This window comes from Fusarium oxysporum, chromosome 6, assembly GCF_000149955.1.
Source record: "Fusarium oxysporum f. sp. lycopersici 4287 chromosome 6, whole genome shotgun sequence".
Taxonomy (NCBI): domain Eukaryota; kingdom Fungi; phylum Ascomycota; class Sordariomycetes; order Hypocreales; family Nectriaceae; genus Fusarium; species Fusarium oxysporum.
Genome location: NC_030991.1, coordinates 1,830,168 through 1,853,218, shown reverse-complemented (window position 1 = coordinate 1,853,218; position 23,051 = coordinate 1,830,168). Strand labels below are relative to the sequence as shown.

Here is a 23,051-nt window from a genome sequence, read left to right as displayed (position 1 = left end):
CTGTGGTGATGGCCTTCTTACGTGCACCTTCTACAAACCTGTGGTCTATCACACTGACAGGCTTTATGGCTTGTGATCTGTTAGCAGTTATAACATTGCTTGAGGCGGTCATGACGTGCAAACATCTTTGTCGTACTGCATTCTCCTCTAGCCACAAAGAATCCTTTATTGATGAACCGCCTAGCCTCTGACCGTTTTTTTTTTTTTTTTTTTTTTTTTTTGAGATATACGACCATCGAGCCATACGCCTTGGGGATATCTCTCTTGCTGAGCCACGCTATCTTTGCAACCTCGGTGTCATTTTCTCGGCCGAGCATCTCGGTGATCTCAGTTCGAACTTCGTTCCTCTCGTTTAGGACCGCAATACGGCTGACATTATCCACTCTGATAGGGTACAACTCGTCTCGTAGGATCCGGGCTCCTGGGGCCAGTTTTGTTTCCGCTGCGCGTTTCACAATCTCATGCTCGCTCTCGTCCCTGCAGGTGATCCTGACTCGGTGGGGATTCTTTGGGTCCCTAGTCACCGCTCGGCATCGCCACGTGGGATTGTCCAGTTCGGAGCACTTTACGCGACAGGACCCGTCGCGTTCTGGGGTAAACCCCTGCTCTGATCGGCACTACTATTCCTGTATATGGGACAAAGTCAAATCAACTCTACACCCTGGCAATAATCAACCCTACTAGGTTTAAAGTGGGTCAATAAAATCAACTCTACTAGAGTTGATTTGGTCATGAGTTACTAGGGTAATTGGTACAGTAGTAGGCCTAGCTAGCCCTGTCCTAACCCTAAGCCTCCGAGAACCGGAATAGCAAGACCAGTCCCGATTTACAGCCGAGTACTACAGTTGATGCCATGATCGCTAATGTCACTGGGCGATACTCTGGGGGGAGCCAGAGCAGATTCCGACCTTCATATGTGATCCATGAACGATCAGAACTAATGCCATAACCTTGACATTGAAGTAGGTGATGCCGAGGGCTGGATGCAGGCAGTGCAGCGGGCGGCGAGGATGGGAGCAGGCTGAGGTCGAACGTGCCAATATTCGTACGAAGGCGAGCGCCGGTCTTTTCGAAATGGAAAATATATTCATCCTCCTCATTCTTATCGAGCTCGAGCGTCGCCTGGCAACCGCCCATCCTGGCGTCCCAGATCTTGATGAACCCGTCGTGTGTAGCCGATGCGAGACGCTGGCCATCAGGCGAGAAGGCCACCGACACAACCCAATTACCATGGCCCTCGAGCGTCGCCTCGCAGTGGCCCGTTGTGGCATCCCATATCTTGACTGTCTTGTCGAGTGACGCCGATGCGAGACGATGGCCACCCGGCGAGAAGACTACCGATGTAACTCTATTGCTATGGCCTTCGAGCGTCGCCTCGCATTGGCCCGTCTTGGCATCCCAGATCTTGGCGCCGGCCATATAGCTCCCTGTTGCGAGGCGCTGGGAATCACGCGAGAACGCCACTGATAAAACCTTACTTCTATGGCCTCAAGCGTTGTATGGCAGCGGCCTGTCGTAGAATCCCAGATTTTGACGGTCCTATCATCTGACGCCGATGCGAGACGACAGCCATCGGGCGAGAAGACCACCGACGTAAGCCTATCACTATGGCCCTCAAGCGTTGTCAAACATGCATCCCAATCCTCCGCCATAGCCGGTTTAATTATAATCCAATCCGGCTCTTCCCCTGCAAATAGATTCCTAATTATACACCGCCTAGGGCTGAAGATAAGCCCTGATGCATATGCCTGAAGAGGCGCATTCCCTATCGCCCACCCGTGTGATAGGATGAAGCGGTGTGCATCTCGAACGAGGTCGAAAAAGCGGGAGCCGTCGTACTTTTCCTAATAAAGATATTAATTAGCACATCGGTTCCAGGCGTTCATCAAGTCAATTCACCTACTAGTAATGTCTCAACTTCGTCATCGCAATCATGCCTTCCGGTATGCCTCGAAGAAGGCCCAGCGCCTCGAGCCAGTAGAGGTACTTTTTACTAAGAAACTGCTGGACTGTGCCGTCGTCGCGGAGGTCGTCGATGGGCTCTGAAGTTGCAAGCGGTATGGCGTCGCTTAGGTGGTCAGCCCAGTAGATACATGGATATCGGATGGACGCTAATGGATCAGGGACGGGCGGCGTGACTTGGTCGATGGGGAATCCTGGGGCGTGTAAGCTGTAAATGTTGCGTCGGAGGGTCCTCGAAAGAATCTTTAGTGACCTCGAGAACATGGCATGGTGCTGATCTCTCTTGCCAGAAGGAAAGATATATGTGTTCGAGGACAAAAACTCTTTGGCAGACTGATGAATGACATAGACAACGTTGTCTCTGATTGTCAGGAACGAGCCGCACATGCCTGTGACCGTCGACATGTGGTCATTCATTTTTTGAATATTCAACGGTAAGGTTGAGAGGTAGCCTAATTCCTCTTGATGAAGTGGACGATAGGCTGTGGTAACTGCCGACAGTACAGATCGACACCATTCCTGATCCCGCCGTCCCAGCCTTTGGATCTGTTGCATCATTCGATCGTACAGATCTTCCAAGCCAGCAGGCACCTCCTTTATAACTTCCAGTACATCCCAGGTCTCAATCTTCCGAAGCTCCTCACAGACTAAGGCTACCCATAGGAACGTGTCATTTGCGTTGGAGGCTAAGTGGTGCCGAACAGCGTCCTGTGTTTTGCTGTCATAATTATTCAACTGAGTCAGCTCGTTTACCTTGTGATCAATGTATCTGCTAACAGCGGAGGAGATTGACTCATGGTTGAGTTCGAGACAGATTCGGAGCTTCTGCGTAGATGCTCTTAGGGCCTTCTCGACACTTGGCCAGTTACGACTGGACACAATCAGTTTAGCGGAATATGAAGAGGATATCTGGACAAGCAATTCAAGAAGCTGGTCGCGATTTGTCTCGCACTCGTCAAGCGCATCGATGATTAAGAAGGTGTTCGGCCGGCTTGAGTCCTGCAAGATATTGGCGAGAATCTTGGACAGGGCATCCCACTGATTCACGTCTTCAAATAGCTGTTTACCCGCGTGAGCAAACTTCTTCCGTACGTGCGACATCAGCGACGGCTCCTGATCGAGGAGATAGAGGAGGCTGCGGAGCACGGACGTCGCGCTACTAAGGCGCACGTCGGTCGCCTGACAGAAGAAGTAGGACAAGCGGCGCGTATCCGCAGGTAGTTTCTCCAGCTCTCGGATGATCCCGCACAACAGCATTGTCTTGCCTTTGCCGGGATCTCCCCTGACCCATAGTAGCCGACTTTGTTCATCGTCGCGCCATCGCCGGAAGTCCGCATGGTCAAGGATCCAGCTATATGAGTCTTCCAGCAGGCCGCCCTTTTGCCGCTGGATGCGCGTTCTGTCGTCGCTGGGGTCGGTGGATCGTAGGGCGGCTAAGAACTCTGCATCTTTATCGGAATTATCCTGCACTCCTTCGGGTTCGTTAGCGATCAATACTGTCATGCGCTGTCAAATCTCTACCGATATTTAGGTTGCCTCCAACTTGAAAGTTGCCCGAGTTCTGAATCCCCTGTCCGTAGAACGCCAATCGAACACCAGGCCCGTTCGACCTGCAGATTGCCTCGCTGGGTGCCCCGCTCATGTCGTGTGGAGATCAATGTCCCGGCGCGGGCAGTCGCTTTTCGCGTCTTTCTTCCGTATCGGATGCTTGCACGTCAGGCTTCTGTCCGTTGGGTCTGTACTCCACGGCGCGAGAGTCTACACAATCAAGCTGGTAGAGATTAGGCAGGCAGTAGCCTTCAGCTCATGAAAGAGGAAGATCAGGCTGAGCTAGGCAGCGCGCGGGCCAATGAGGCCTCGAAGAAGTTTGCGCATGCGTCATTGGCTAGGCTGGGACTCTGGTAACAGAACAGATGAGGTGCCTGCTCGTTAGACTGCAGTCTAGGCTGTGTTGTTGCTTCTTTTACAAGGTGAGTCGAGAGAATGGCAACACGTCAAAAATGCGACCTCCTTGGCAACCACGGCTATTGTGGCTACGCGTTACAACAGCAGACATAAGCCCCTCAGCCTAAGGGCGTGGCGTCAAGCACGCCGCACCTGACTTGGTGTCGCAGGGTAGGTATGTTCTTCACGGGCTCGAGACAATTGCGTTAGTAATCTAGCTGTATGCTTTAACTCTGCGGAATGGAATACCCCGCACGAAAAGACAACTTTCAATCAACGCGTTTGCTGCTGCTCATCGTATTCACTTTAACCCTTTAAGCACGCTCAGTGCGATACTGATTCTACCTGCCAAAAATAATCGATTCCCACTTCTTAAGACCACTCTAAATCTACTGCATCGAAATCCATTGTAAGAAATATCATCCCTAGGTGGGTATGGCCTCCCTAATATGTTAATAGTATTGTAATGCAGGACGGGCAGAGAACCCCTCGGGCCTACGAAGAATACACCGTCGCAGTTGTTTGCGCCATGGAGCTCGAGATGAGCGCCGTCCGATACATGTTAGACGTCGAGCATCGCAGTCTGCCAACAAAGGAAGGCGACTTTAACATCTACATCCTGGGTGTGCTCCAGGGCCATAACGTGGTCCTCGCGTGCCTCCCCGGAAACCAAGGAAAAGGCTCCGCCGCAATTGTGGCCACAAATATGACTCGCACCTTCTCCTGCATCAAGTGGCAATTTCTCGTCGGCATTGGTGGTGGAGTTCCTAGCACTAAGCACGACATCCGGCTGGGCGATGTCGTGGTGAGCATGCCCGAGGGGCAATACGGCGGTGTCGTTCAATATGATCTAGGGAAAGGAACCGATGACGGTTTCGCCCTTAATGACTTCCTCTCGCCACCGCCGCCTCTTTTGAGAGGTGCCGTCATGAAAATGCGGTCTGATCACCGTGTCAGCGAAAGCAGGGCTGAGGAGTTCTTATCAGCGATGTCGGAGACCGGAAGACGCCTTTCCGTCTATGAGCAACCTTCCGCCGATCTTGATGTCCTGTTTGAAACGGATTATCCTCATGACCCGCAGAACCTCACATGCGAGAAATGCGACCGACAAAAATCCGTCTCCAGGTCGTGTCGCGAATTTGAAGGCCCCGAGATACACTACGGATTAATCGCTTCTGGCGATCGTGTTGTGAGGAGTACTGCGAAAAGAAGTGAGGTCATCCGTAACATCGGCAACATCCTCTGCTTCGAGATGGAAGCAGCAGGGCTAATGACTGAGTTCTCGTGCATTGTCATTCGTGGTATCTCCGACTATGCTGACTCTCATAAGAATGACAACTGGCAGCATTACGCGGCTGCAACTGCCGCCGCATGCACCAAGGAGCTACTCACTTACATAGATCCAGAGGTGGCCTCTGCTGTACCGGTATCTTCCAAGGACGCAGCGTCATATTGGGGCAACGGGCTAGCCGCTCGCCACGTTTTTCATGGCAAGGGGACCCAAAACTCCGGTTCGGGTCATTTTTCTATTGGCAAGGACCTGAATATATATTGATTGCCTCGACCCTGAGGCGTTATTGGCATGCGAGTTAAATCGGTTGATAAATTGGGCCGCCGGGTCAACAGATTTCCCTTTTACAGCTTTCCCTTTTACAGCTTTCCCTTAAGCTGAGTCGCTTATTGGTGTTCCGGGTGAAGGAAGTCGAACAATTAGCACACAAGGAGGGAAAGTAAAAGTGAGAATATGGGTAAGATGACTCAGAGAGATCTCTGTCCGCGGCATTTACGCAGCTCTACGGCATGGAGTACCCCGCAGAAAAACAATCACATACAATCAATTAACGCATCATGAACCGAAATAATCGAACCCAGAAGCAGACAAAGCGCTTGAGCTCTTACCGGTAGATCTTCTCAGAAGATGATTTTGCAACCAACTCAAAGGGCACCTTGTAAGGGCGATCTGGGAACCTGCTGCGAAGCCACCTTCTCAAGCAGACATCCGTCTTTCGGACTGTCTCACCGCATTGATCCAGGAGCCGATCTTGTGCGGCCATCATAAATACTAGCTTACGCTCGTCGCGTGCCAGACTGAATATTTCCTCTCCTTCTACCACACCAAGAGGCAAAGGTCGGTTAGCTGTGTAGTGAGGTAGCGCCGCAAGGCGAACTAGAATATCACGATGCGCGTCTCTGAATGTCGTTTCCCAGCCTGTGCGCCGCAACCAGTTGGTCTGTAAGGCGGAAGAAGCTGGTGGCTCTTTACTACAGTATCTTTAACCACCACTTTGCTGACTTTCCAAACGGGCATGCTCCTCAGTAAATAGCTTCTGAGCAAGGAGCTTGATAGGATCAGGACTGGCCTGCGGGGGAATGCTGCTGGGTATAGATCCGCTGTTGAAGTCGTTGCCAGTACTGACGAGCCATGACCTTTGATTGTTATTCTCTGTCCAGCTCTGGAAGAGAACTCCTTGCTGGATATGGTCTCGCAGCCTGTGCTGTCGGCTGTTCTTTCCGACTGTGAGCTCCAACTTGTCGCGATGTTCGGCCGTCAGGTGATCCTCCAGAACCTTTCAGCTAGCAGAATGGAGACCGCAGTGCTTACATGAACAGCCTTGTTGTACTGTAAGGCATGGATGGCGTCGTGATCCATTTGGCCTGGGGACCAAGGTGTCTGGGTCTGGGAGGTGTAATGAGGATAGGAGGGGCTTGAGGCCATGCCGAGCAGATCTGGCAATGCCGTGCTTTTTGCCCGGATGCTCCGATGCGCGTTTAGGACTCAAAGCAAAACCGCATTTAGTACATATAATAGCTGCTTCCGGCAAATTGTAATAAAGGCTGAGCCTTTCGAGCTTCTGCAGCTTTGCTGGAGGCAAAGTGGGGTGACTTTGTTGCGCGTGAATAGAAGAGCTGGCCATTATAACTAAGCATATATAAATGTAATAGAGAGGATGGAATGGCGGAGATAGATTAGATACTATAAAACATGTGAGTTTCAGTAGAAGATGGTAATGAATGTTGTTTTCTTCCGGTCCGAAGTAGTCAAGTTGAACACGACAAGGGTCAGCCGACGGAAACGCGACGCGTTTCGTGTTTCAGGTTTTCTAATTTCATGAGTGTGGTACAAGAAACGCAGTGCGTTTCCATCGGGGAACTATGGGGCGAAAATGCTACACGGTGATTGGTCAAAAACAGGAAACGCAATGCGTTTCTGCAGATAATTCTTGAGTAGGATATTCTAGAGCATATCCGCAAAAAACACCCCACCGAAGCCTATACAGATCAGCAGCTACAACCTCTAAATCTAGCTAGGTGCCCACACTGCTCAACAGCTTGCCAAGGAGCCCAGGGCATCAAGGCTCATAGTGCTAAAATCCATGGAATAAGAGGGACTTCAAATATCTCTACTCTTCCTAGGATAAGGACCTATCCAGCTACTAGGGCCCAATATCAGCCTCATCCATCTACAATAGCCTTAGCTAAAGAGCTAGCTGCTAGAAGGAAAAGGCCAGCTAAAACCCCTTCCCCAGAGATAGCAAGACCCTCACAGAGGCAAAGGCAGCAGCCTTCCAGCCCTAGCCCTCACCCTCTCCTAAGCTCTCAGTCTCTTAGCCCACCCCAAAGCAGCCTCTTTCCAGAAGACCAATCTAGGTTATTTTTCCCAGACCTTCCTGAAATCCCTGCCTTTCCTATAGCTGAAAGAGGAAGACCTAGGCAAGAGACTGCTTTTCAGGCTATTATTCCCCCTTCTAGTCCTATAGAAGAGGATTCTATTCAGTCTCCAGTTAGGTCTATATCACATATCCCCCAGACCCCAGCTAGACCTATCCCCCAGACCCCAGCTAGACCTATTCCTCAGGCTACAGCTAGGTCTTCTTCAAGGTCATCTCAAAGGTCCTCCTCAAGGTCTTCTTCAAGATCTTCTTCCAAGTCCTCTTACAGATCTATATCGCAAGGATTTGAAGATATCTTATTAGACCTAGAGACTCCCCTTTCCCCTCCCCCAGACCTTCAGCAGCAACACCAAGAGGCTATAGCACCAATCTTAGCTAAGGGATCTATACAGAAGCTTCTAGCCTATGCAAAAATCCCCATAGTAGAGAAAAAGCTACAAGCTAGACAAGCAGCTATTTTCAAGATAGCTGCTCAAAAAGCCGCTGAGGCCTTTATAAAGAGACCTACGGAGAAAAACCTCTTATACTTCCTTATCCTCCCTAGAATCTTAGGTCTTGGAATTCAGAAAGGAGATTTATCTACCTATCTCCGAGCCTATCCTTCTAATATCCCTTCCCTAGAGACCCTGGAAAGCCTCCTACAAAGCCCAGCTCAAAGCACTCCCTTTTCCCTTTCTCAAGGAAGGAAAACAGCCCCTAGCCCTGCTAAGAGGGCAGCTAAGATGCTAGAAAGAGGCTTCCTAGGACGGGCTTCTCGAGCTCTTATAGACCCTACCCCTATAGCTGCTGATTCAGCTGAAAACAGGGCCATCTTACTTGAAAAACACCCAATAGGCTCAAAGGACCCCTTTTCAAGAAAGACTCGCCCAAGACCTGGCCAACCTATTGCAGAGGAAGCTATCCTTGCCTCTATAGCTACTATAGGAAAAGAAAAAGCCCCCGGCCTTAGTGGCTGGACTAGGCCACTTCTGAACCTAGTATCTAAGGCAGATTCCCCAGTTATAGCCTTCCTAAGGCTACTAGCTGATATGATAAGGCAAGGAACAGCCCCAGGGGCAGACCTATTATGTGCAAGCCGCCTTATCGGCCTAGAGAAGCCAGATGGAGGTATTAGACCTATTGCTATAGGAGATCTTATCTATAAGGTAGCTATGAAAGCAATCTTAAAGACCTCCTTTAGCTCCTCTATGCTATTGCCCTTCCAGCTAGGCGTTAGCAGCCCAGGAGGAGTAGAACCAGCTATCTTCCTTCTTGAGGAAGCTATAGCTGGCCCAAATAAGGCTGATTTCCAATATATCACCTCAGTTGACCTCCACAACGCCTTTAACAGCGGGGCTAGACCCTCTATAGCATCCTCAGTGGCCTCCTTTGCCCCTACCTTCTATAGGGCCCCAACCTGGGCTTATAATAACCCCTCACTGCTAGTCCTTCCAGATGGTTCAACCATAGCCTCTTCTAAAGGGGTTAGGCAAGGAGACCCAATAGGACCACTTCTCTTTTCCCTCTCTTTTAGACCTACTCTAGAGGAATTAGCTAGAAAGCTTCCAGAGGCAACCCTAGTTGCTTATCTAGATGACCTTTATATCTTATCTAAAGACCAAGGATCTCTAGATATAGCTAGAGAGGTACTAGAGAAATCACCTTATAAGCTTAACCTAGCTAAAAGCAAGGAAATAGCTATGAAGGACCTTAAAGACCATGGCCTTAAGACCTTAGGTACTTATATAGGTCCCCTAGAAGGCAAAAGGGCATTTCTAGAAGAAAAGCTAGATACCTTACAGCAGGCTATAGCTGCTCTTCAAGACCTGCCTAAGCAACACTCCCTCCTTCTCCTACGAGGCAGTATCCACCTCCTTCTACGGCACCTCCTTCGGCAACTTAACCCAGAAGGTCTATCTGACCTATGGGAAAGAGCTGATATCCTTATCAAGGAAGCTATTATGGCCTTAGTAGCTAGGAGCCCAGCTGAGCGTCCTAAAGAGCCTGATCCCTATCTCTTATCCCTTCCTGTAAGGGAAGGAGGTCTTGGGCTTCCTTTGCATAAGGAATTAGCCCAAGGCCTATATCAGGCAGCTAAGGAAACAGCTAAGAAGATCCTTACAGGTATTACTAGCTTTTTTACATCTTACCCCTCTCTATCTACCTCAGAAGCCCAAAACCCTAGTCAAGACCAAGGGAAATCAGCTAAAGAGGTTTTTAAAGAGTTAAACGAGGCTAAGCTAGAAACCTTCCTCCAAGACCTCCCTATTTCCTATAAGCAAGCCAGGCTAGAGAATGCTAGCTATCTAGGCCGCAAGTGGCTTAGAGTCTTACCTACACAGAAACCCCACTCTTTTACAGACTCTGAGACCACTGAAGCCCTTAGAAGCAGACTTTTCTACCCTATCAAGCCTCTAGACCTGCCCTGTAGTGCCTGTGGTGCTATAGCTAGCCTAGGCCATGAGGATACTTGCAAGGGAGCTAGCAGAAGGTGGATTGCAAGGCATAATGCTGTTAATAGGGCCTTTGTGAAAGCCCTAGGCAGCCGGCCTGACCTTGAGGTCGAGATCGAACCCCTAGTCCAGCAAGACTCCCTCCCTCCGGGCAGACTTTGCAGTCACTATTGGAAATAGCCGCTACTTCTATGATATCCAAATCGTAGCTATCTCCAAGGACTCTGCAAAGGAGGACCCCTATAGCACCTTGAAGGAAGCTGCTAGTGAGAAAAGGCGGAAATATCAGTCTCTTGGAGCCTTCTTCCACCCTCTCATCTTCTCAGCAGGCGGCCTTATGGATCAGGAGACCTCACAGACCTACAAGAAGCTCCAAGAGCTCTTAGGTCCCTTTGCAGCCTCACAGCTAGACTCAACTATCGGCCTTACCTTGACTAAGACTAGGGCTATCTCAGCTGCCTCTATAGCTCGAGATCTACCTAGGAGAACGCGCTCCTAGACCTATCTTTCTTTTTAACCTATCTTCCTTCTTAACCTATCTCTTTTCCCTATTTCTCCCTTACCTCTATCTCTTTTTTACCTCTATCTCTTTCTAATCTTTATATCTTTCTTATCTCTATCTCTTTCTTATCTCTATCTCTTTCCTATCTCTATCTCTCCCCTATTTATATCTCTTTCCTATCTATATCTTACCTATATTCCTATCTATCCTTCTTATATTTATATCTCTTTTACCTCTTTTTATCTCTCTATCTTTATTTCTTCTTATCTCTCTTATCTCTGTCTTATCTCCTTTATATATCTCTCCTTTATACTCTTTATAAATCCTTATATAAATAGCACTTGAGCAAGATAGCTTTCCATAGCCTAATATAACCCTATCCTAACCCTAACCCGGTCAAGATTCAATTCAAGGATAAATGCCTACACTTATTACAATAGCATATACCCTTTTCCCATCATAAGCAACCTTGAAAATATCCATATGCTAATCTTGAATCAAAATCAGTAGAGATAAAAAGGAATAACGCGCGTGCACGAATTAGAAAATCTGAAATTCGACGAAACTCATCATACTATTTGCACGTTTGCCGCATCTACCAATGCTTCTCTGCAATGTCAACGGTGTTAACATCGACGCCATCAACGAACCAACGCTCTCCCTCGGCAATCTTCACATCGTTGCCACTCATCTGCCTCTTTCGCATCAGCCCATTGTCTGCGAAAGTCCAGTCTTCAAGTCCGTAGGTCCTCCACCATTGCCCAGCTGCATCAGTCCATTCATACCAGAACTGCACCGCAATCTGTAGAGACTCGTCAGAATAGGATTCTCTTCATGTTGCACGACAACGGGTAGACGACTGCAGTCACTGCACTTCATAAACTTGCCTTGTTATCAGTAAATGCAAAGAGCTCTTTTCGGAGCTTGTAGTTAGACTCCTTCTCCCACTTCTTTGTCAGGAATTCTTGGATCGCATCGCGGCCCTGAAGGAAGTGGTCACGATTACGCCAGATGGAGTCGGGCGTGTACGCCAATTTAACCTTTGCAGGATCTCTGTACCCAGCGTAGGCGAGGGACCATTCGCGTCCTGTAGCCTTAACTTACTGGCTGTTCCATCCGTCTTGCGCAGCCTTGACCTTAATTTGTGCCGTTTCGAGGGTGAAAAGGGGGGCAAGGTGGCCTGGTCTCCTGGTTGCTCATCTTGAAGTTGTTTCTGATTCTGCCTCCAACTTAATGTGTGTGACTTGATGCCTTTGCTTGAATGTGCTACTTGATGCGTGTGAATCGACCGAGTAAACAGGTTCCGGACGAGCCGAGAAATATTTATATTAGTAGACTCGGTAGATCAAACGTCAGTCTAGCGTTAGTACCTCAGCTATTCCTCCGTCCCACTTATCAGCGCCGTTCACTGCCCCACTTATCCCACGTAGCGGCCGGCCGGCCCCAACCCTGAATCATGCTACGCCTTGTCAGAGACGCCGGGTATCCTTAAGAAGAATGTGAGCGCGAAATAAGTGGAGGAGGTCACCCAACGCTAGTTTTGTTGCTGACTATGAGCCCTTCATTCCTCCCATACAAATCATTACGCAGCTCGGCTGTTCTCGGCACGATAATATTTCCGAAAACAGTAACGATGTGATCTATTGCTGCAGAGTGCAGCTGAATAATCCCTACAGGGCCGTATGAAGTTTCTTCTTGGATAGCCAAATCCCTGACACAGACTAAGAGTGGTACGTTTAGTTGTACACAGGGTGGCCATTTAGTCAGACTCAAGTCAGACTAACTAGTCTGACTGACCAGTTAGTCATGACTAGCTAGTCACTAGTCTGACTTAAGTCACTTCCTAATTTTGACTAGTGACTAGTTAGTCTGACTCAAGTCTGACTTAAGTCTGACTAAATGGCCACCCTGGTTGTACATGCTCATCCTACTCGCTACTCCGATGTTTCACCGGCATCATCCTCTCCGATTCCCGACCTTCTGGACCATGTGTTGCCAGCCCCGCTAATGCAGTGGGCTGAATATATCTGTATCTAGATTAAACTTCTATCCCTATTCGTCATTCTAATGCAGAGTATGCCATATGTTGATGTTTACCTCCTCCAAGGAACAAGGACACTTGCAACGCAGTTTACAATGACGAAGGCTAGTATCTAGACCATATATGGTATATTGATGACTTATCACGACAACTCCGTTCAACTCGATATTGGGGCTCTCTCTGTGAACAACCCCAAGTAATGCCGACCCGCCAGCGTCAAACCACACCCAAAGCGACAACAATCCGTACCCCCACCAAACTAATGAATCACTACTACAGCGCATAAACCGTACACAACCCACTCTTAACAGTCTTGATTACTCCTCAGTGATGTTGTAGACCTTCTGGACGTCCTTGAGCATGGCAGGGAAGTCAATTTTGAGATCCGTCAGTAGGCCATTGTGGAGGTTGAACACCCAGCCATGGACAATAGGGAAGCTGTTCTTGGCGTATGATTGCTGGACCTCAGCAGTCTTAACGATATTTCGGCACTGCTCGCGCACGTTCAGCTCTACCAGGCGGTTGTACCGTTGCTCCTCGTCGGTGATAGCATCGAGCTCTTTCTCATAAAGACGATAGACGTCGCGGATGTTTCGCAGCCATGGGTTGAGTAAACCCATATCCTTGGGAGTCATAGCAGCCCGAACACCACCGCAGCCGTAGTGTCCGCAAACAATAATATGCTTGACGCCAAGGTGATGCACAGCATAGTTGATGATAGACATGGCATTTAGATCAATATTATGAACAACATTGGCAATGTTACGGTGAATAAAGGCCTCGCCGGGCTCCAGGCCTGTGACCTGCTCAGCCGGGATGCGAGAGTCTGCGCAGCCAATCCAAAGGTATTCGGGGCTCTGGCCGGCGGAGATCTTGTCAAAGAACCCGGGGTTGTTGGCGCGCTGCTGCTCTGCCCACTTCTTGTTGTTTTCGAAGATGCGAGCATGCGTCTGTCGCAAATACTCGCTGACGTCCCGTTGAGCCATGATGGGCCAATTTTCAGATATGCGTATTGCAGAATTGAGAGGGGAATGAAGAGAAGACTGCGTTTCAAGGTGATAGATGCGTGGGTTTCGTTAGAAAAGCAAGTGGTCGAGAAGAAAAAGCAGTCATGGTGTTGGGGGTTCCTTGTAGTTGCATCTGATTTCTCGCGACTGAGTGATTCCGGTAAGCGGCGATGTCGTCGGCCGCTCCGCCAAAGCTCCTGTCGACTTTCGGAGATGGTGACGGACGCCCGGCAACTGCGCCTCTCCAAGTCTCCAAAGATGCAAGCGCCGCATCGGATCTTACGGGGATAAAGTGGGAGACAAGGACTGCCGTGCGGGATGGGTAGATTTTTCAGGGACTCGGAAACAGTAAGCCAATTTCTACGCTCGCAAAGAATTGCCTCGAGAACTCCGTTTGATAATGTCCAATGTCTCAAACAATAGTGCAGTCGTAAGGCTTGCCCATGTCGCCATTCATGTCTGCGATAAATTCCTCGACCATGTGCCTGGAGTCGGTGGGGCAAGGGTCCAACATCTCCACCTCCGTTCCCACCGAGATGCTCGACATCGACACTAACCAGAAACAGGGCTGACACAGGGCTGACACAGGGCTGACACAGCGAGACAACGGATCAGCGGGCGACTTTTTCTCGTGCTCAGAAGAGTTATCCTGATGCCAGCATCAGGATCCTTATGCGACCAAAGCATGGGGCCGCGGAGAAAGCATTCCCTCATCCTCGAAGACACCGACTCGGAGAACCTTCGGGACCATATCTGAGACCAAGTCAGAGCAAGGGGGGTGTTGTTCCCTTTCATCGACAAAGTTCATTCATTGCGTATAGTGTACCATCATTGATGCTTCGCCTATGAGGGAGCGCACACATATCCTCGGTCGCCTCGGCATGACATCAGACCATGCGTCGCAGCAAGAAGCGACTTGCGAGGGACTATAAAATACCAGGCATCATCCGATTCTCCTATCTCTCATCAAGGCCTCTACCATCACAACCAACACAACAAATACCTGATACACCTCGTCCCAGTCAACTACTCTTCCTCGCTACTCCACAAGCAGCAAACAATTATCACTCGATATCTTTTACATCCCTCATAATGTCTTTCGAAGGACGACTTGCAACTCTCGACGTATGTTCTCTCATCCCGTGGACAGGCGGCGCAAGAAGACTCTGACCTTAGTTGCTAGCCGCTCATCGCAGAGAGGGTTCCACCTCACTGTACCGCGCTGTTCGAGGCCAAGCAGGCAAAAGGCCTCACTTTTGAGGCTATTGCCAAGCATCTTGGGCGCAGCGAAGTAGCATGCGCCGCACTGTTCTATGCCCAAACTACTGCTACAGATGAGGACATCGAGAAACTCTCCCAGCTCCTCGATCTACCCCTGCCAATGCTAACTAATGCTATGGGTGTGTTCCCTAACCGTGGTCACTCTGGCCCTATGCCTCCTGTTGAGCCGCTTATCTACCGCCTATACGAGGTTGTCCAGAACTACGGCTACGCATACAAGGCTATCCTTAACGAGAAATTCGGCGACGGTATCATGAGCGCTATCCGCTTCGGCACCAAGGTCGAGAAAGATATTGACGAGGAGGGTAACCCCTGGGTTGTAATTACGATGCGAGGCAAATGGTAAGTCCCCGTACCAATGACGTTCTAGAAAGGGCTTGTGTCTAACTGCAACCTGTCAGGCTCCCTTCCAACCGATTCTAGGATGGAGGCGGGTGGAATGGTCACTTGGGATATGGGTAGATGGTACGACCCGGTGACTCCCACTTCTCCTCTCCCATCACATAGCCTCATCAGTCGGTATATAGACGACTCTTCTGGACACCTTGTTTGGGCTTATTTCGGCTCATTATGTATAAATAAACTATATTCATTGTAAATTAATGATCCAGTTCCAATTTGCGGCCCCCCACCCAACCTTCGCGGTGAAGGGTAATGAGCACATTGCTCAGAACTGATATGTTTATGCCCCTTGTAGAACAACCGACTTCTTCCTTACCCAGTAGCTAAAGCTTTATAGCTTTTGCAATGGTTAGGGTTAGGATAGGGTTAGTATTAACTATTTAAGCTATCTTTGCCATTTTGTTTTCTTTTTGACTAAAATATAGTAAATAAGAAAGAGTGAAGATTTTCTAGAGAGGAAAATAAAAGATAGAAAAGAAAGAGAGTGTGACGGTGGGTTTTCCAACTATAGTAAACTAAGCCGTGCTAAGTTTATTGTTAGCAGATTGTATAGAGTGTGGTACTAAGCGTTATTGAAGTGTTATATCTCTTAATGGTAGATTCAATGCGTGTTAGGCTTAATTAATGTAAAGAAGTTTTATTGATAGCTAGTGAGCTAGAATCTATAAAAGTGCTAATGAATGTGGTCTATATACTAGAGGTCTCTATAAGGACTGACAGTATAATGAGGCCAGTCCTATTTAGACTGATATGATTTATATATCAGTCTGAAGGACTGTTAAATGAAAGTCATCAGTCTTTATCTTATTAGTGGACTGAAGGTCTTAGAAGGTCAGTCTAATGTGAGATGGTAGATCTATTCCTGTGATTGGACAAAAATAATGGGGTTCACATAACGTAACCGCTAGGGTCATAACAAGATGGGAACGCACTATGTTTCTCATACCGCACTGATGAAATTAGAAAACCTACTGACCCTATCACTTATTGTAATTGTGAAATGGCCAATTCGCCTTTTTTTTATGTAGGAATTTAGCACGGCGCTATCATGTCCTGCGTCAATTCACCTTTTTTATCCTTATCAATTCACCATTTCTAGAAAACCATATTCCCAGTGTTGCATAAGCTTGAAATTTTAGAGTGAGCTGGACAAGTATATGATCAGATAACGCAGCTCTAAAACTATAATACCTACTCTATAGTCTAAGGAATTGATTATTTTATTTATTTTAGCCAATTTTCGATCCGTGTTCCTTTCTCCGTACTGAGATTAAGAATTTTCACTCATGCCTTACGTCACGTAGGGACGTTTCCCTACTGAACTCTAACTGATACGTGCTCTGAGGCGTCACATCATCAGTATTCCAACTAATTTTAGAGATTCTCCCAAGGATTATGGAGCAGCCATTCCGAATACAGAAATGCTTTGCTTAGTTGTGATTGGCTCAAGTTAGCGAGCGCGCTATAACCAGACAGGTAATGCTGTCAATATCTCTCATTTGCCAGCGTCTTCAGCTCGCTCCATTCTCGGGACTTGTTTTTAAGCGAACTGACATATCTGTACGGCGCAGCTAAAGACCGGTAAGATAAAGGAAATCCATGTAAACTTTCCACAAACCAGAGAAGCTCTACGACATTAGGTCCTTCGGCTTTCGGTTAGCTCGGTATGTAGTAGGACAAATTGCCGCTTATGCCAAGATCCAGGGTTCCGGGTCTCCAGAACATATCAGTTTCCATTAGGTGAGAGTATAAGAGATGGGCATCCACCCGCAAGCCAGGAGCAGGATGCCTTCTAGTCGGTTGTCTTCCTCGATTTCATATACTACAATTTCTTGTTATATTAATTCAATCATAATCATTTTTGTACAAAAATCAGCCTCTTGTCATGGCATTTTCAACCATGTTGGATGAGCCATCTACAATTCTCCACCATGAGGTCACTTATCCCCTCTTGTCGCCTTGCGAGACTGTAGTCGACGGCACTACAACACCTTCAGATATTATATATGGGGTACCTAATCTTCCTACATATCAGTACATGAATCCTATGCTGACCGCGCATTAGAATCTTGGAGACGTGAATTTTCAAAACCTTCATCTCAGCAGAGTGATAACTTCAACTAGCGGGTTAATTGCTAGTCCGACAATGGCTCCCTCATTGGACAACTACACAACACGAATTGGCCAGGAAGGCTGCACCATCCCTACAGTTGGGAATGCAAAGAGCGTACGAATGAAGTTTTCTCAAAACAAAAGCATTGACGGACTGATCTGTATTACAGAGGCGTCGGTTGAAAAATCGAGAATCGCAACGTCGCTTTCGTGAGCGCAAGGACCAATTACAGAAGGCTCTCCAGCAACAGTTGGATCATTCTCGCACTGAATATGAAGCACTCCTTTGCAAATACACCGAAAGCACAACCGAAGCCGCCCTTCTCCTTCAAGAGAATGATTCACTTTGGTCAGAGATCAAGGATCTTCGGCGACATCGACAACTAATGTTGAGCGTCATGAAGTCGCTCCAAAACTCAAAGCCGTTATGTAAGTTTGGAGATAGTGGAGTGCTATTGGGTGATGTGATACACTACCTTGCGGATGTATCAGATGATCCGACAACACCCGACACAAACTGAGTTTATCGCCTGCGACATTGTTGGTGTAGGTGGAATTTGACGACGGTCTCTGGCATCCTCTCCTCGAATCTCATCGTTGCGTCATATTATAGACTAGAAGACCAACGATAATAATGTTTTAGATATTTTTTGCAGGTTCCCTTATCTTTATGGTACTGGTTTATGGCTATGGAAATGAGGGGTTTTGGCCCCACCACTTTACCAGATGGCGAAAGAAGGGTCCAGAATCTCCACTCAAAGAGATTGAACGACATCACATCAGATGCCGCCACGACGTGGAGAGAGCCAGGAGAAACGTCTCATCTTCGTCGGAGGCCCGGCGCTGGTAGACAGGTCAGGGCCGATTCGGTCCATCCTTCTTCAGCAAGCACATCGCCAAAGGAAATCCCAGCAGAGGCAGAATGCGGCAATGGAGCGCAGCGCTGCCCTCAAATCAAACAAATCAAATCCGGGGTCATATTTGAGATATTTGATAACTCTCAAGACTGGATTTGTTGTTTGAAATATTTATTCAAATATTTCAAATATTTCAAATCTGACTCTCTATGCTTCCATGCTAACATCTCCAATCTCCCATTGGACCTCCTCCCCCCCACCTATTGTCGCCCCTAGCTTCACCGCACCATGTCTGACCCAGTTCTTAAGGCATTGTAACTTCTCCAGCGTTTCCGTCGTCATCGAAAGCCTCTGCGTCGTCAGCGTTAGCTTGGCTAGGCTGAACGACCTCTCGCAATCAGTCGCCATCGCCGGTATCGCGAGTATATCGAGAGCCAATTGGCTGATCATCGGGAATTGTCCCTGGTGAGCCATCCACCACTCGATTGGATCCTCAGTCTCTTGCGGCTCTAGCCGCAGATACCGCTCAAGCTCGCTTCCCATCACCGTGGTCTTCGCTGTCCTGCTTTTAATCCATTGCTTGAACACGCTAACTTCAGTTGTCGTCCTTGGTACGCTTAAGGATGTCGATGTGTCCATGATCATCTTCTGCTGCTCATCCACCGGCCGGTTGCAGTGGTACCAACGGTCCAAGTAGTCAGACAGTCCAATTTTGGCATCCCTCACCCACACAAGCTGCTCTTCCGACGCCCAGTTCACCTCCAGATAGTTCATGCCGAGTGATGGGTGGAGGATGATGGATGCAGCGAACAACGGTGAGTCTCCAAGCTTGGTGTAGTACTCGTTTAGTTTCTGCCAGGCAGTCATGATGGACAGTCTTAAATAGTGTCGGTGATCCTTTCCCATGTCATCGATTCCTAATGATCCTGATGGCTTGCCTGATCCATCATCGCATTGTCTCGAGCCACGATCTGACAAGGGGCCTTGCCTGGACTTTCGCGGATGGATATCCGTCTCGCAATCCCTAAATCGAGCAGGAAGCTGCCGGTTACGGTCTGGTCGCCCTCGAGCCAGCTCGGCCTACAAGTTGGTGTCCTGCCCCCCTGCCTCATCTGGAACGGCATGATGGAACAGCTTCCGATCCTCTAGGTGTTCCAGCAAGTACTCCATACCCGTCATCACTTCCCAGAGCCGTCCGTTACCTCCTTCGCTGCCCCAGCCCTGCGTTCTCATAGTCTGTAGATAGAATGGCTCAAGAATAAGTTTGATTTCTGCCAACAGTCTCCAGTCATCTCCCTTCAGCATGTCGGCCTCCGGTAGCCATTTCTCCACTTCTGGGTGGACCAAGAACGCCCTGATGTCTCCCTGCTTGACGAGCGCTCGAGAGATCATGAGATAAGTGGAGTTCCATCTCGTATCGTTATTCATTACGACCTCTAGCTCTGCCGTCGACTCACTCGCCAAGAGGTATTCTTGTGCTTCGTCGTTCTCGCGTGAGATCCTTTTGAAGAGCTCACACCTCTGAGGGGAAGATCTGATGAATTTGACAACATTGTGGAGCTTTCCCACCGGCCCTTTCTTTCTCCAGTGTCGTAGGTCATCCTCGCGCCGGCCGAGAAGATCAAATACCTGCGATTCGGCCTCGAAAGACTCGAAATCTTCGCCGTAGAGAAAGGCGCGAGCAACCAGGTTCAGGATATGCCCATAACAGCGCATACGTCTGGCCCGAACGTCCGCCAGACTCATCTCTGCGTCGAGATCTCCGTAAAAGTTCACGAGACAGCTGTCGTTTGAAGATGCGTTGTCCGAGATCACGGTTCCGACTCGGTCCTCTATCTTCCATTCTCGCACAACTTGCCCGAGCGTCACCGCAAGACTTTCTCCGCTATGACACCCTAGCTGGCGACGGAGTGCCAATAGGCGCGACTGGTGCTTGCCCTGGCGGTCAAGAAAATGAGCTGTGACTGCCATAACAGCATGCCGATTAGGCGATGTCCACAGGTCGAACCCCAGATGGATTTTAGTAAGGGCATCTGAGAGCTCCTGCTTGATCTCATCTTTCTTAGACTTGTACGTGTCATCCAGCAAACGGCCCATCGATTGCCGGCTCCATGGTATCTGGTCAGCTAGGTGAGGGTCAAGCTGCCAAGCGAGCTGCTGAAAGAATGTATCGCTGAAGAAGGAAAAAGGAACATTGGTGTTGATCAGAAGTCCCAGGCTCAGTTCTCGGATCATCTTGACTCTAGCACGCGGCACGGCGCTGTACTGCAAGCGTCGTCGCTTAGGCCGTTCAGATTCATCGGTTGACAGATCTGGATCAGCTGCTTGACTGCTCTCGAAAATCCTGTGAGACCTGGCGTTGGTCAATAGTGCTCAAGCTCGCGACGTCACATTCACATTCACATACTTGCGGAGATGGTCCGCTGCCGAACTCGTAGCAGCAGCGGCGAAGAACTCAGGCTGACCCTTCGCGTCACACAAACGACAGGCCCAGTAAGGACTCAAAGGACTGTCGTTAGTGTCGATCTCAACAAGAAAAAATCCATGGCGCTTGATCCAGCTCTTCCGGCCCTTCGAGCCCTTCCGGGACAAGGACTCTTCCAAAACATATCGTTTGTTCCTCCACACTGCTCGCGGAAGATCTGCAACAGTAGGGTGGTCTGGCAATGCCGACTGCGTCGTCAGCTCGAATTGACTCGCCAAATTCCTCGGTGGTCGAAGAAAAGAAAAGGCAGAGGGTGGAGGCGAAGGAAGCATGATGTCGTCGGATTCCATCGGGTTAGGCGTCGACTCGTGGGAGGAATGGTACGCGTTGAAAGGTAAACAAACTAGCACCGACGCGACTTGATGTCGCGAGGACGGGACGTAAAAGTTAAGGAGCTACTTTCTCCCCCACCAGCCTGACCGTGGTACTGGGGTAGCTCACTAATGGAAGGCTTGATGGATGACTTTGATTGGCTGGGGTCGCTCACCAGCCAGGTTCCGGGTAAGCTGTGAAAGCGCGGTCAACGGTCTGGCAGCATGGACGCTGGATGGCATATTGTGTATCAAATATATCAAATGTTATTTCAAATCGAGGATTTTGTATTTGTTTGATTGAAATAAAATTTTGGCATATTTGATTGATTTGTTTGGCAATTTGTTTGATTGGATTTGATCTGGGGGCTGCGCTGATGGAGCGAGAACTTCTCCTTAGGCAGAGGAGGGATATATGTGCCTGCAGCGACAAAGCCTCACTTCCTACATCGCCAACCCTAGAAGTCTCGGGCGATACACGGTATCAGCCTATTAGGCCAAAGGGGTATGCGACCCCTGACACAGGACAAGGCCTTTTGTGTTCTGTCTGCGGGAAACCCTCAGCTTCGCCAGGCCAAATTGTCCCTTTGCAAGCATGGGATGTAGGGGCAGGGGCTTTCGATCCAATGGTTCCATTGGACGAGACTACCTCTCAATTGAAAGTCCAGGAGATTCTGCATTTTGCATGCACTTCTATCTGGCCAAACTTCCGCCCCTTGACCTATGCGTCCAAATGCTATCAATCCTGGGTATTCCCATGTGACAACAAAGTACGCCTGTACGCGGTTCTATGGGCAGCTTCCTACCATCAAGACGTCCTCAACGTAACCTATGGCGGTCCGACCTACCAAGCTGGATCAAAAGAGCAACTCATTTTGAAAGGGTTGACTCTGAAATCCCTGCGGAATGAAGTTGAAGCATTCACTGGAGCAAAACCTCTCGATAGTATTATCATGTGTATCCTCCACTTGGCGGTTAACGAAACAACCGATGCACGGATATATCGCGACCCCAGTCCTTTCAACCCTCCATTTACCTACCTCCACGCCCTGGATATTTATGGTAGTCGAGATTACCACCCGGTTCACTGGACAATTATACAAGATCTACTTGCTCGACATGGTGGAGTGGAAGCTCTTCAAGATCATGCGCTTGCTTGGCTTCTTTCATTATCTGACATCATGGGTGCGGTAAACACGCTGCAGAGGCCAATATATCCCTGCCTGGATATACATGGGAAGAGAATGGTCTTAGATTCTCCTCTGATTCTGTTTAGACCTTATGCCTCACATTTTGCTCTGGAAAGTGCCGGATCTGGTTTCGAAGAACTACTTGATATAAACCCCCCTGTGCATCGAGGAATTGTGGCAACGTTTTCACAGATCGGACAGCTATCATGTGTGCTACAATACTACACGATGGAGTCATTTAGTCCAGAGGTCCTTGACCTTCTCGGTGATTGTCGAAACTATGTTCACCACAACTTGTTCTCTTCACCCGACACTAGCTCCGCTGTGGAGAAAATTCTGCAACTTTCTGACCAAGGACCCGGGGCAATCGAGTTGTCGCGAGAGATCTATCTGACTTGCCGGCTTGCATTGTTCCTGTATGCAACGCATGTTACCTTCCCACTTCCAAGGTCGGCTACTGTCAGAAGACAACTTCTACAGCAATTATGTCACAAAATTGAGTTTCTGGCAGAGAGAAGCACAGCTAGACGGTTGCTACTATGGTGTGTTAGTGTTATCCTTGTCGCCTCGGACGTAGGACCAGAGAAGGCGATAGTCGATCTGTTTAAGATGTTGTGCTACGAATTGGAACTCACAGACTTGAATGGTTTGCTGATGTTAGTTCGAGAGTTTGCATGGGTGGATAAAGCAATCGACCACCATTATGAGAGGTTAGATGTTATATTAACCATGGATCAATAAATTATACTGTAGCTGTATGTCGCAGGCCGGGCATGGTCTCAATGATCCTCAGGAACAACAGCCCTTAGTAATCAAGCTGGGTGATTTAAAGTAAAACCTGTGGGATAGAATAC

The 23,051-nt window shown here is 48.7% G+C and overlaps 8 protein-coding genes across 8 annotated transcripts; 3 read left to right on the top strand and 5 right to left on the bottom strand.

Moving 5' to 3' along the window:
* Positions 1–786: 786 nt before the first annotated feature.
* Positions 787–1,419, bottom strand: FOXG_07280 (uncharacterized protein; the record flags this gene model as incomplete). The annotated part of the gene is made up of 1 exon (XM_018385887.1): positions 787–1,419. The coding sequence occupies one exon, from the start codon at positions 1,417–1,419 to the stop codon at positions 787–789; it is 633 nt and encodes a 210-aa protein (XP_018244645.1).
* Positions 1,420–1,902: 483 nt separating this feature from the next.
* On the bottom strand, positions 1,903–3,604 carry FOXG_07279 (uncharacterized protein; the record flags this gene model as incomplete). Its single annotated transcript, XM_018385886.1, has 2 exons — positions 1,903–3,434; positions 3,484–3,604. The coding sequence occupies 2 exons, from the start codon at positions 3,602–3,604 to the stop codon at positions 1,903–1,905; spliced, it is 1,653 nt and encodes a 550-aa protein (XP_018244644.1).
* Positions 3,605–4,435: 831 nt separating this feature from the next.
* On the top strand, positions 4,436–5,461 carry FOXG_07278 (uncharacterized protein; the record flags this gene model as incomplete). The annotated part of the gene is made up of 1 exon (XM_018385885.1): positions 4,436–5,461. One exon carries the CDS (start codon positions 4,436–4,438, stop codon positions 5,459–5,461), a length of 1,026 nt encoding a protein of 341 aa, XP_018244643.1.
* Positions 5,462–11,045: 5,584 nt separating this feature from the next.
* Positions 11,046–11,672, bottom strand: FOXG_07277 (uncharacterized protein). The gene is made up of 3 exons (XM_018385884.1): positions 11,616–11,672; positions 11,399–11,564; positions 11,046–11,313 (listed from the first exon to the last, which is right to left on the bottom strand). The coding sequence occupies exon 3, from the start codon at positions 11,215–11,217 to the stop codon at positions 11,107–11,109; it is 111 nt and encodes a 36-aa protein (XP_018244642.1). The 5' UTR covers positions 11,218–11,313; positions 11,399–11,564; positions 11,616–11,672; the 3' UTR covers positions 11,046–11,106.
* Positions 11,673–12,869: 1,197 nt separating this feature from the next.
* On the bottom strand, positions 12,870–13,538 carry FOXG_07276 (carbonic anhydrase; the record flags this gene model as incomplete). Its single annotated transcript, XM_018385883.1, has 1 exon — positions 12,870–13,538. The coding sequence occupies one exon, from the start codon at positions 13,536–13,538 to the stop codon at positions 12,870–12,872; it is 669 nt and encodes a 222-aa protein (XP_018244641.1).
* A 433-nt stretch (positions 13,539–13,971) lies between these two features.
* On the bottom strand, positions 13,972–14,106 carry FOXG_19729 (uncharacterized protein; the record flags this gene model as incomplete). Its single annotated transcript, XM_018399994.1, has 1 exon — positions 13,972–14,106. The coding sequence occupies one exon, from the start codon at positions 14,104–14,106 to the stop codon at positions 13,972–13,974; it is 135 nt and encodes a 44-aa protein (XP_018244640.1).
* Positions 14,107–14,651: 545 nt separating this feature from the next.
* FOXG_07275 (cyanate hydratase) lies at positions 14,652–15,263 on the top strand (the record flags this gene model as incomplete). Its single annotated transcript, XM_018385882.1, has 3 exons — positions 14,652–14,684; positions 14,743–15,182; positions 15,242–15,263. 3 exons carry the CDS (start codon positions 14,652–14,654, stop codon positions 15,261–15,263), a joined length of 495 nt encoding a protein of 164 aa, XP_018244639.1.
* Positions 15,264–17,388: 2,125 nt separating this feature from the next.
* On the top strand, positions 17,389–17,875 carry FOXG_07274 (uncharacterized protein; the record flags this gene model as incomplete). The annotated part of the gene is made up of 2 exons (XM_018385881.1): positions 17,389–17,469; positions 17,525–17,875. The coding sequence occupies 2 exons, from the start codon at positions 17,389–17,391 to the stop codon at positions 17,873–17,875; spliced, it is 432 nt and encodes a 143-aa protein (XP_018244638.1).
* Positions 17,876–23,051: the final 5,176 nt, after the last annotated feature.

Excerpts from the sequence above, each read along its gene's own strand:
- FOXG_07277 (XM_018385884.1), bottom strand. The coding sequence starts at position 11,217 with ATGCGAAAGAGGCAGATGAGTGGCAACGATGTGAAGATTGCCGAGGGA.